Source organism: Hibiscus syriacus, unplaced genomic scaffold (genome assembly GCF_006381635.1).
Source record: "Hibiscus syriacus cultivar Baekdansim isolate YM2019G1 unplaced genomic scaffold, ASM638163v2 tig00111502_pilon, whole genome shotgun sequence".
NCBI lineage: Eukaryota > Viridiplantae > Streptophyta > Magnoliopsida > Malvales > Malvaceae > Hibiscus > Hibiscus syriacus.
In genome coordinates this window covers 15,392-28,838 of record NW_024063105.1, presented here as the reverse complement: position 1 = coordinate 28,838, position 13,447 = coordinate 15,392, and the positions used below count along the sequence as shown (strand labels likewise).

Sequence of the window (13,447 nt, the reverse complement as noted above, 5' to 3'; positions counted from 1 at the left end):
TAACATGTTAAATTAATAAAAAAAATCTCATTCGAACCCTCAATTATAAACTAAATTTCATTTTGATATTTTTTAATCTTTTGAAGTAAAAATTATAAAAAATAATTTTTAAATAAATATATATAAATTTATGATTCATTTTTATAATAATAAAATATTTTTTAAAAATTATAACTTTATAATTATTCTTTTAATTCATAAAATTATAATTCTATTTTTATAAAATATGAATTTGTTACTCATAATTTTTTTTATAATTACTTTTCTATTTAATTCAGATTATATTTGAAAATTTATAATTTGTAATTTTTGAGGTCTAACCATTTCAGTTATAAAAAATGAAATCATTTCTTATTAAACGATGTTCAAAAATAAAATTTAAAAATTCATATATTTAAAAAATAATTGTTCTATTTTTTAGAATTATTACTTAAAAATATTGAAAAAGATCAAAAACAAAATTTTAGTCACAATTGATGGTGCAAATAAGATATTTTTATTAATTTAATATGTTACATTAGTCTTTGACGATGGTTAAGTGCCAATACTTATTTTTAACAAAATACAAATTTTAATACTCATTTTATAATTTTTCAAAAGTTGAATGAACAAAAATAATATTTTACTATAATTTAATGACTATTTATAAATTTATACCGATGCATGACGTACACTGTAGACTCATAATATAAAAAAATCATAACATTTGATTAAATAGTCACTTTAATCTCTATTATTTTTTGAAGTATTTTAGTCTTAGTATTTTATTTTTAGACAAAAAGATCCTTTATATAGATAAAAATTATTAGTTAACAAATTATTAAAACTCTAAAATAATGATATTTTTACCTTAAAATAAAACGTTGAAGGAATAAAATACTTAAAAAAGAATTAGGACTAAAATGACTATTGGTCAAACATTATATACCCTCTCTTAAAATAAATTGTCAGATATCAAAATGTTAAAAAAATATTAGAGTGACTATTTTTAAAATAGTAAGAACATTTTTTACACCATTTTATATAGGCTTATAAAACAAATATGTATATAGATTCTATATTTTTCATTAAAGTACCTAAAATATTTTTCTATCAAAATAAATATTTAAAGTTATTTTTTAATTAAAGTATGTATTTAAAGTATTTTTTTAGACAAAATAAATACCTGAAATATTTAATTTTTTATGTAAATACTTAAGTATTCTTTTATTAATGTCACATTTAAACTTTTTTAGAACTTAAATTAAAATTTTTGAGTAGTTTAGATATCTATTTTGACATAAAATACTTTAGATACCTATTTTGATAAAAGAAAATAACTTAGATATTTATTTTGATAAAAAAATACTTTAAGTACTTATTTTGATAAAAAATATTTGAAGTACTTAAATGAAAAAAAAATGATATACTTTACGGATAAACATGAGACTTAAACTCTACATATTCCGACCCGATTTAATCCGTCTCGTGTATATCTTTAACAATGGTTATATACGTCTCGTGTATATCTTTAACAATGGTTACATACCAAGGTCAAAACTGTCATCTACCCATTTTTCTATTTTAATGTTTTTCGACCTCTCCATCTTCTTCCCTAACAGGCTTAAACACCCGTTTCCTCCGAGTACCTTTCCATTTTGCCTTTTTAACTGACTTTTTCTCCCTTTTCCTTTTTCCCATCCTTCTATGCACAGCTCGAATATATCATCCATGGCAGTTCCCAGAAGTGCTGTCATAAAAACCAGATCATTTTCAACAAAACATCAACTTTATTTCCTCATAATCTTCTCCTTCCTTTTACCCTCTTCTTCTTCTTCGATCCATGATCTTCTTGTTTCGAGAGGCTTACCAGCAGGTCTGCTTCCCAAAGAGGTGAAATCCTACACGCTTTCCGACAACGGAACACTCGAGGTCTTCTTGGGGGAACCGTGCCTGACCAAGTACGAGAATAGGGTGTTCTTCGACAGTGTGGTGAGGGCCAACCTGAGCTATGGAAGCTTGAAAGGTGTTGTCGGGTTGAGCCAAGAAGAGCTCTTCCTTTGGTTGCCTGTTAAAGACATCGTCGTTTTTGATCCAAAATCTGGGCTTATCTTGTTTGACATTGGTGTTGCTCATAAACAACTCTCCTTGTCTCTCTTTGAAGATCCTCCTCTCTGTAAACCAAAAGGTAAATCAATATTTTCCTTTGCTTTCGATCTTAGTTAGATTAAATTACATATTTAATTATCCAATTATTTTCGAGGTTATATTTTTGTTATTAAACTGTTTTTTTTTCTGAAAAACAATTATTAATTTATTATTTAAATTATCAGTTTTGGTATACTTTAATATTTAAATTTTAATTTTTTTAAATTATTATCTAATTTCATTTTATTACATGTATTTAAAAATTAATACATTTAGTATTTAAATTATTTATTTTAATTCATTTTAATACTTAAAATTTTAATTTTTTAAACTCAACATTAAATCTTAAATAAATAATAAAATAAAAACTAAAACTTTAAATACTAAAATAAAATAAAATAAAAATAAATTTTAAATATAATTTTAAAAAATTAAAAATTTAAATATATTAAAATTGATAATTTAAATACTAAAAACATAATTTATCTTTTTTTTAATTATATCTAACATTACATATGCATCTTTAAAATTTTAATGACTATGTTGGAGTGTTATCAGAATATAACGTCACATTATCACTAAATATTACTATTAATTTTTTAAGGATAGATAATCAAAACGCATAGGTCATTATGTTTTTTTTAAATAATTTAGTGACTAATTAGAATTGTGAGAATAATTAGATGATTGAATATGTAATTTATCTTAATTGTTATTAGATGTATACAAAAATAATCATATATAAATTCAAAATTAACTAATAAATCTATTGAAATTAGCCTATTGGTTTATTTTTTTAAAATAAATAAATGGGTTTTCACATTTTTATTAGATTTGTATTTGAAGGATTAATAAATAAAATTTTGGGTTTATTTCTTTTTCAGGAGTACTGAAGAATAATGTGAGGAAGGAGAAAGGGTTTGAGGATACGAGATAGTGGTGGTGTCCTTTTGTTTTTGATTTTAAATATATGTAATAGTTAATTAGTTTTTTTTTCTAATTATATACTAAAATATAAATAGTTTTAGGATTTGTAATTAAAGAAGTGACTTGTTGGAATCTAATTTTCCCATCAAAATTAAATTTAAGCAGTTGTTTCGGTGTCAAAGAGATATATATTTTATTTAAATAATTCAAATATTATTTTTAAAAAGTTTGCATAAATATATTATATTAATAATGTTAAAAAATCTCTGATTAATTTTTTATAGTTATTTTTGTTTCATTTTTAATCTTAATAGAAATTTAGAGCAAAGAATGTCCGTTATTTTGCCACTGTAATTATAAAAAAAATAAAAAATATCACTTTTTTATTCTGGTGAAAATGCTTTAAGCACTGCCATTTTTAGTTAAAAATACAAAAGGAAAGCCTTTTTTAGGGCGAAATTTATGTTGGTTCGCATACGTTCAAATAATCGAATTAATTCGGTTAATCAACCGAATTAAATTAGTTCGGTTAATTCGGTTCGGTTATCGAATTAGTTCGATCGGTTAACGGTTAAGAAAATTTTTAGAATTTGGTTAATTCGGTTAGAATTCGGTTAATTAACCAAATTAATCGAAATTAAATTTTAAATATTAAATATATTATATATAACATATGAACTCAACTCAAATCATTTAAAACCCAATTAATAATTTAAGATCCAATAACTTTTAAACTTAAATCAATATTAATTAATTAAAAAATTATATAAATTTTTTATTTTATAATTATATATTATTTAAATTATTTGTAAACTGTTTTTAATTAAAAAATATTAAATATATTATATATAGCATATGGGCTAAGCCCAAACCATTTAAAGCCCAATTAATAATTTAAAATCCAATAACTTTTAAACTTAAATCAATATTAATTAATTAAAAAAATTATCTAAAATTTTTATTTTATAATTATATATTATTTAAATTAATTATAAACTTTTTTGAATTAAAAAATATTTAATTTTTATATAAATTAGAAAATTTTTAAAAAAATTTGGTTAATTCGAAATTAACCGAATTAACCGAAATTTATTCGGTTCGGTTAATATGTTCGAAAAAAATTCGGTTCGATTAACGGTTAAAGAAAAAAAAAGTTTGATTAATTCGGTTATGGTTAATTCAATTCGGTCGACCACCGTTTTAACTGAATGAACACCCCTACCTATAAACAGACTTATCTTTTATGGATTTTTTTAATATATATTATAAATAAAAAAATATACAAATTCAACTAAATTCAAAAAGAATTGTAATCGTACCATTAATCTAGTCTATATCTAATTTTAAAGACACTAATAGTTAATGAAAATTTTAATATATAATTAATTTTTTTAAATAAATATTATCTTATAATTACTTTATACTAATAAAAAATTGAAATATAATTTTATTCAAATAATTAACCTCTTAAGAATTTTTTTGATTAATCTATGGTAAGTACAAGGTAGTATATGTAATAAACTAAATCAGTACGACATATAGTAAACCGATTAGAATGCCACATGGAACCACCGGAGTGGTTAACCAAATTTTTTAAAAACATTTTCCATTTTAAAAGTGAATATTTGTAATCACTCATACTAAAATAAATCAACTTCATTTTAAATAAAATAGTTTACATTATGAGCTCCCAAAATAATATTTAAATCATACAAACCATAATTTAAAATGAGTTACGACTCATACAAAAATATACAAATCGGGGTTTATAATTATACATATCGTCTAAAGATGAACTCGAGATGTATTATGCACTATTGGGGTCTGTAAAAAAGTCATCGGACTGCTCCTCGACTAACCTGCGTAATGAAACAAATTCCAAACGTTCAGCTAACTAACTCAGTGCCACACTAACAACTGAGACATACTAAAAGTGTTCATGACATGCTCAATCTATCAAGTCTACTGCTATCTGTTCTACTATCTGTTATGTTCTACTAGCTCACTCCTTGAGTGTTGGACCTTGCGCCCAAGCTAATATGCTTTAGAACTGCTTTAGAGAGTATTATCGAATACTCACTCTCTAAGCTATGGTAGACATCATGGTGCGGCTGAGGGTTCTGCATCTCGGAGCTCACACACCCTTCTAGTCTACCCTGGATATGGCCCCCGAAATTCTCTGCATCAAAAATCATACCCCTGACTAACCCACCCTTTATTCTAAAGAGTGTTAAGGCCTCGACAAACATAGTTAGTCAAAAGGGCCTCGGCCCTACCTAAGGATATATTCGGACTGAATCTATACTTTCGATAATGCCAGCGTTTTCTAAAGGAACTTGGGTGTCCTGGTCGTTTCCTGAGCATCATCCAAGGTTATTTTTATGTCATCCTAATAAATCTTGTTTCTAAGTGTAATATTAATATCATTAATATTCTCGCTTGTAGTCTTATTTGATGATAAAAATAAGTGTTGGGTACCTCGAGTCTAATTCCCTTAAAAACTAACATTTTTGCCCAAAAACAGACCGAAATTATCGATACTAGCCCAAGAGTAGCGATACTCCTGCAAAAGTTTCGATAATTTATATATGTATCGATACTTTTAAACATTCTGTTCTGCCCAGTTGCAAAACTTTATGGGAGTTTCGAAACTTTGACCCAAAGTTTCGATAATCTTGAAAGAGTATTGATACTCTTGCCCAGAAACTCACGAATTTGACCAAAACGAAAAACGAGTATCGATACTATCCCTATAGTATCGATACTCTGCCTGCAACAGTCATAAAACACATACTAAAATGCTATTTTTTTCAATCCCAAAGACCCTAATGAGGTTCCCAAACATGCTTAAAGCTTTATTTGATCAACAAGGGTCATAATAGAGGCTTTAAACACATTTATAACTTAGCAACAAGAATTTCACCATGAAAGTGCTTATCATGCTCAACTCAAACATTTAAACTATCTTGAACTTCTAATGACTCACTAAGAGTATAGAAGAGTTGTAAAGGTGTTACCTTGCTTCTTTGGTGGTTAAAACTCTCTTCAACTCAACCAATGCTCAACTTTTATTTACCTTTTGATTTGGAACTTTCTCCTACTTCCTTCACTAAACAAGGTAAGAAAATGGATTACTAATCCGTCTAGAGGTTGGATACATTCTAAATAACTCCTTATAAATCAAAACATAGCTAAAATCCATAGATTCTCACAAACCCTTCAAAATCCATTTTTGGTTCTACGCATAAAAACTAATGAAATTGAGCTTATATTGAAGCTTGAAGAATAAGGAGTTGAAATCTTACCTTGGATTCACTAAACTAAGCTTGGATTTCTCTAAATTCCTCACTTTAGGAAAGAATGAAGAAGAGAGAAAGATGAGAAGATAGGAAGAATATTTGGTGAGTTATAAGGGGGTTAGTTTACGTAAAAATCATATATAATAAGGGGTTTTTCAGCTTTCAAAATAGCTATGGGTAAACCACACTTTTAGTCCTTTACTTTTATTTCATAAATTTTCTCATCGCCAAACAACAACTCTCTTTGGGCCCTAACTCAAGCTCACAATCAACAAACTTGGTCCAATTATAATATAATAAGGTCCAATGGCTCAACTTTGAGTTTCAGGTTGACCCGAACTACTAACCCGGAATTCAGGGTGTTACAATATCTATTCGAAGATAACTCTCAATTATTTAACATTGAACGCTCACATCTATGGTATTCCCGATGCTCCGACATAAAACTTCAAAAAACAATAACAATTTATTTACCACCGATATCACTTTATTCGTACACCTTTTTAAGAAGATTTTAATCATTATTCTAAATCCTTAAATAATTTTAACATGTCATAATTTCCCTAAATTATTTATTTTTCACTATATTAGCCTCACTATCAATAAATACAAAAGCATAGTGTGCCAATAAAACCTTATGATTATAGAACGACTTTATTATTTTACGCGGGAAAGGTGGTCCAATGTCCTAATGTTTTTTATTTTGTGAAAATAATAAAAAGAGGTTTAAGAAACCCCACAACCACAAGCACCCAGATTGTAGGGTACATGCCCTTTTTCAATTGAATTTGGCATTATCACAAAGTCTTTGCATGCCATGCCTCCTTAGGATCCCTCTCATTTTTGGAATTAATACACTTTTTATTTTGTGGGCGGCATTTCCCTTTTTTTGTATTCTAAATTCCTATCCAATTACTCCAATTTTATTATGCAATAGATATTTGGGTAAATTATATATTTAATATTTAAACTATTAGTTTTGATATGTTTCAGTATTTAAATTTTCAATCTCTTTAAAATCATATTTAAAGTTTAGTTTTTGCTTCATTGTAGTATCTCGTTCAAATTTTAACGTCAAGCTTTGATTTTTTATTGAAAGTTTAAGTACTAAAACGAACCAAAATTTATATTTTATATACTATGCGCGTTAAGTTTTTAATAAACGGATACTAAAATGAAACAAAAACTAAACGTTAGGTATGGTTTTGAAAAAATTGAAAGTTTACGTACTAAAACGGACTGAAACTGATACTTTAGGTACTGAATGTATAGCTTACCCTAAATATTTTTATGTTTTGATGTACACCATATTAGTATTTAGTGTTCTAGAATTCAAAACCTTAAATTTGATTTGAAGTTGATCTCAATGTATAAAAAGTTTAAATTACAATGAAGATTTATAATTATAAAGGTATATTGAATATATAATTAGGACACATTTCTATAATTATTGAGAAAATAGTCAATTGTGATCATACAAGGATCCTATAAGGAAAAAAGTTAAAAATTCATCTAAAAAACTTCCGAACAAAAGATAAATACAAATAAATATGATTATATTGACAAACCACCACAATATAGGTTCAAACTATTAAAAGAATACTGATGATTGTAAACCAAAATCGAGTATCGTGAGAAAAATATCTTCAAATAAAAATCGGGTATCAAGATTTAATACAAAAGCCTAAAATAGAATAAATCAAATTGGAATAATATTTTAATTTGAGCATATCTTTATGACATCAAATCTATTATGTACTAATAAAAATTGTGCACCGTACCAATATTATTTCCCAAGGAATAAGTCACAACAAAACCCACATCCAACTAAGCTTAGAGCATGGATTCACTAAAGACACTAGTCTAACATCACTTCCCCATCTAACCAACATTGATTAAACCAATTTAGCTACAAAATTCAGAAACCATATTATTATAATTATAATGATAATTAGAGATATATTTCTATCAAATTAATTTTAATCTTTTAGTCGTTTCTATCAAAGGTGGTTTTCATTTGAAAGTCAAATTATTTCAGAAAAAAAGAGAATATTTTACAGTAATATATTTCTTCTGGGATGATGTAGCGAACTATGTTATTTTTATTTGTGGTAAATAAACTATCTGGTCCTTGAAAGGGCTAAATAAACAATGGAAGACACGTGTAGATTAAAAGTTAAAACACCGACTGTTTTTGTCGGAAGCTGAACAATATCCCACACCATGGAGGAAAGACAAAGGCGAATGGTATTTAAAGTAGGACCTGGAGATAGTGTGGCACGACCTTACTTGAACAGGATCTGTTCTATAGGCTCGTACCTCTGTATCCTTGAGTTCTAAGGAGACAGGATTCCAAGTCTGGTTGATGAGCCAGGGCTGCGTGATCAGAGCGTGATTATTGGTCGGTGTTGCTGAATGTCGGCTAACCTTGACCGCAGAGGATCGTTCTCGGTTAGCCTCGTCTTCCCGGGATGGTCGTGCAGCTGTCTGACAGACTCCTAATACTTTTTTTTCCCTGCCTCGTCTTCCCGGGATGGTCGCGCAGCTGTCTGACAGACTCCTAATACCTTTTTTCCCCTGAAACTATTGTAGGATCTGATGCATTCATTTAGTTCCATAACAGAAGATGTTTGTTCAGAGCATTGCTTTGGACACAAGGACCCCTTTGTTGTTGAAATCCTGAAAAAACATCTTTGGACACAAGGACTTAGGCCTTTACACCTTTTATAAAGTCACAATTTATTGATATGATCATTGATACATCTATATGATTGATCAGAATTAATTTTTTTTATCAATTTGTCGTAAATGTCAGGTTTATTAACTTATAAATAACTATCATGATCGTACAACTGATACCGATGTTAATGGTCGTTATAAAATCTCTCGACAAGAAAAATAACAAACTTTTTTCTTTGCTAATCCTTTTTATTCTACTTCCTTTAGATATAAAAGATCCAAACATCAATCAACTATTATATAATCACTACCCATAATCCTTCACTCAAACAAAAAATTAATTGCAAACGACAAATACAACCCATGTGTTCCATAACATGATAACGACATTGCTTCTTGAAACGCAAAATCGATAATTTTAAAAAATAATTTAGATATGAATTATATTTGAATTTTTTTAAATTTCTTCCGGGATGATGTAATGAACTATCCTCCTGTTTTTGGTAAATAAACTATCTGTTCCTTTTATGGCTAAATAAACAACGGAAGACACCAGTAGGTTAAGAGTTAAAACACTGATTGTTTTTTGTCGGAAGCTGAACAATATCCCACACCGTGGAGGAAAAACCAAGGCTGATGGTATTTAACTTAGAACAATAAAAGAGCACGACCTTACTTGAATAGGATCTCTTCTATAGGCTCGTACCTTTGTATCCTTGAGTTCTAAGGAGACAGGATTCCAAGTCTGGTTGATGAACTGAGGCTGTGTGATCAGAGCGTGATTACTGGTCTGGGTTACTAAGTGTCGGCAATCCTTGACCGCGGTTGTTCCCATTTCGTCTTGTCTTGCTGGGATTGTCACGCAGCTGTCTGACAGGCTTCCTTATCTTTTATTTATTTATTTATGAAATTATCAGATCTGATGTAATGTAATCGTTAGTTTCCATAGCAGAAGATGTTTGTTTGTTCAGAGCATTGCTTTTGACATGAATCAAAGGTATATCCTGTAATTATTACAACCTGGAACTACAAAAACTTTCATGAGAAGGTGAAGAAGTCTGCAACATCTAACGGTTCAATGAATCTCTCCCCATGTCTCCTGTTCCTGTCAAAACATAATTTGTGGTCTCCAGTCTAACTAAACCCAGTGCAAAGGAGGAATGCTGGACTGCCGTTAGCAAAGTTGAAACACCACGAAGAATACGTGTATTTCTCTTGTTGTGTTCCATTATATATTGTTAGCTAATGCTGAACCCATCCGCAGGCACAAGGCGACGGCGGACAAGTGTCAAATCTGCAAGAAAAGTGTTGAGGACGTTGACCACGTGTTAAGATGGTTGTCATTCATCCCCAATTTCATGGGTTAATTCGCCAATCTAATGTCATCTCCACCAATCATCTATCACCGTCGTTGTCATCAACCACACGTCAGTCCCCTGTCCTATCAAAACAACCAGATCAGCAATCAACCCTTAGGTCCTGTTTGGTTCAAGTTATAATTCATTCATGGGAGGAATGTTTTTTCCTTGAGTAATATACCCATGTTTGGATGGATTCACATTACCAAGTGTCAGGAATGAATTAATATCAACAGTGATTTTATTTATTGTTTTCCCGGGAATATTTATCCCTCTTCTCTCTTAGGTATTTCATTATTCCCGTCTCATTGTCTAAAATAATCTTCTCCCCATTTCGTTATGGCTATCGAGATTCTCTGAAATTACCGTCGTGCGTGATTTTTGTCCGCTTTCCATCGCCCATCCCCTGCTTCCATCGGTAGTATTTTGGTGTTAAAAGATTCGCCCTTGTGTTCTCATCTTTATATGGTTGAAGGGGATGCCAAAATATGGGCCATCGTCTTTGATTTCCAAGGAAGTCGAGAACTCTCTGTTTCCAAGGGGGATTTCAACAGGAAGACCGAACCCAGTACGCGTTTGAAGATTTCATAGAAATTTCCCGATTACGAAGTAATAATACGTCAGGTGGAATTCTCTCTTTTCATTTCCTTTGTGTTTACTTTTCTGTAGATCGTTTCAATTATATGTTCTTTTTTCGATTCTGGAGAAACACAAATTCTTTTATTATATTATGATAGAAGGTTGTTAGGGTTATGATTTGTTTCTGATCCTTTTTTTCTTCTTTTTCTTTAGATCTTTTTAATTCTCCCATATTTGTTTGTTTCGGAAGAAACACAATTTCTTCCCGAGAAAATTTTGTAGTTGAGGATTCTTAGTTTTAGGTTGTTATTTTTTAATATTAAGTTCCTAACAAAGCACCATCAATATGTCGAGAGTTTTTACTTCTGTTCGGATTTAAGGATCTAATACTGGGTAAGGTTACATATATAATTGGTTTATTTACTTTCAGTTTTGTTTGCAGATATCTTTTTGATAGTTTTATTAGAACTGGCTTTAGTTTACGTGTTTTTGACTTTGGACGTTAAAGAATTGTTTTTAAATATGTGTGTTTCAGTTTTTTCTTGGATACCTTGAAGGAAATGAAGGAGATCAAGGAGATCTTCACTTGCTACTTTGACTTGATTGTTTTTGAACATGTCTCCTTATTTTACCGTTTCACAAGATCTTTTGCATATATTGTCATGATTTTGGTGTAAAATAATTGATCTTTACCGCGGTCAATCATTTTTTTTAATCCAAAAAATTCGGCTTATCTAATTGGTAATGAATTTTGATGTTTATGAGGTATTTTGGTGGTTAGATCTACTGGGTATAGTTTCGAAGAAATGTTCAACTTAATTTGCCTTCTCATTAGAAACGAGAGGGAGGTTTTCAGAGGAATGCTTTTTTTGTTGTGTGATGTGTCCTGGAACTAATAGTTTGTTGTTGTTATGGAGATTACGACTTTAAGGCTTCTATTCTTGTAATTATAAAGATGAATATTTATAGAAACTTCTGGGTGTTTTTGTCTATTATAACCCATGGAATTATTAATGTTATTTGAGTTTGAGTTCTGATGATTGAATTTGTTCTTTTATTTTTTGTAGTTAAATAAGTCAAGATGAGTCATCCTCAGGAACCAAATCGCCATTTCTTCTATTTTGAAAATCATTTCCGTATGATATCGCCTAAGGGTTCTCAGTTGTCTCCAATACTTCTTTCTTTATTGAACACTTTTAAGACCACCTTATCAGAGAGGCTGAAAAAACTTGTGCCTAAAGATAAGGGTGACATCCTCAGCTTGTCATGGATGAAATTGACAATGGAGTTACTTTATGAGATTCATTGTGACATAAGAACCTGATAACTGAGATTGATCTCCCTGTGACTGATTGGGATGAAAAATGGATGGATGTATACCTGGATATCAGTGTGAAGCTTCTTGATATCAGTAATGCTTTTACCTCTGAGCTTACACGACTTAACCAAGGCTATCTCATGCTTCAATATGTCTTGCATAAGTTGGAGTCCGACTCCCCAGAGCAGTTCACGCGGGCCTCTTTCTCACTTGATAACTGAAAAGAGCACATTAGCTCCAAAAACCCCAGAATTGAAACTTGTCGGCCAATCTTGGACAACCTTTTGGAATCACTAAACTTGCCAAAAGTTAAGAACTCTTCAAAAGGAAAGGTGTTGATGCGAGCTATGTATGGAGCTAAGGTGGCAACTACATATATATGCAGTGTCTTTGCTACTGCTTTCTCTGGTTCTTCCAAGCATTTGTTAGACTTAACTGTCCCTAATACACTACCATGGGCACAAGGGTTGGATAATCTTTCAAAAGTAGATATCTTTTTCAAAATAGTTTTGACAGGGCGTGATGCATTGCTTTGTAATCTAAGAAAGGCCGGTGATGCTGCCCCCAATTCGATGATGGGAAAAAATGTAAAAGAGCAACTTGTGAGGTGAATCATATGAATGTAATGAAGTTAAAACGTTTTGTATACAGATGGTTTAAGTATGAGGCCTTCTGTTCTCTAACCAGTCGACATATACAACCGTTGGGTTATGCTGGTATTTAGTTTGTAATGTGGTGTATTATGATAATAGTCACTTGGTTGTAAATGTATCCTTGTTGTCCTATATTATAAGTTATATAAAAGGCTCATATTTCTTTGCAAATGTTCAGTACTTGCTATAAATTTCCATTCGCCTAGGATTTTTCCTACAGTTAGACATGCATACTGTATGACAATGGATAACTGTTATAAATTCTTAGTGCAATTATTTCTTCTCAATTTGTAATATCTATGATCCTGCCACAATTGCATTGAATGTTTAGAACATCTACTCTCTGTATGATCAATGGATATAATGCAGGAATGGCAATAAAACAACTATGATATGAATTTTTATATAAATAATTTTTATTTAAATATATTATCGATGAATTTTTATATAAATGATTTTTATTTAAATAATTAGAATTTCACTTGTTAAAAAATATAGAATAAGGTC

General features: G+C 29.7%; 1 protein-coding gene, 2 non-coding genes and 1 pseudogene across 3 annotated transcripts; all 4 read left to right on the top strand.

Annotated features, from left to right (window-relative positions):
* Positions 1-1,567: 1,567 nt before the first annotated feature.
* On the top strand, positions 1,568-3,213 carry LOC120163902. Its single transcript, XM_039173709.1, has 2 exons — positions 1,568-2,167; positions 3,012-3,213. Exons 1-2 carry the CDS (start codon positions 1,687-1,689, stop codon positions 3,062-3,064), a joined length of 534 nt encoding a protein of 177 aa, XP_039029640.1. The 5' UTR covers positions 1,568-1,686; the 3' UTR covers positions 3,065-3,213.
* A 5,419-nt stretch (positions 3,214-8,632) lies between these two features.
* Positions 8,633-8,850, top strand: LOC120163908. The gene has a single exon (XR_005519690.1). It is a non-coding gene; the product is annotated as a small nucleolar RNA U3 (small nucleolar RNA).
* An 848-nt stretch (positions 8,851-9,698) lies between these two features.
* LOC120163909 lies at positions 9,699-9,912 on the top strand. Its single transcript, XR_005519691.1, has one exon. It is a non-coding gene; the product is annotated as a small nucleolar RNA U3 (small nucleolar RNA).
* Positions 9,913-12,050: 2,138 nt separating this feature from the next.
* Positions 12,051-13,010, top strand: LOC120163866 (annotated as a pseudogene).
* Positions 13,011-13,447: the final 437 nt, after the last annotated feature.

Excerpts from the sequence above, each read along its gene's own strand:
- LOC120163902 (XM_039173709.1), top strand. The coding sequence starts at position 1,687 with ATGCACAGCTCGAATATATCATCCATGGCAGTTCCCAGAAGTGCTGTC. Across the intron at positions 2,168-3,011 it reads TCCTCTCTGTAAACCAAAAG|GAGTACTGAAGAATAATGTG; the intron begins GTAAATCAATAT and ends TTTCTTTTTCAG.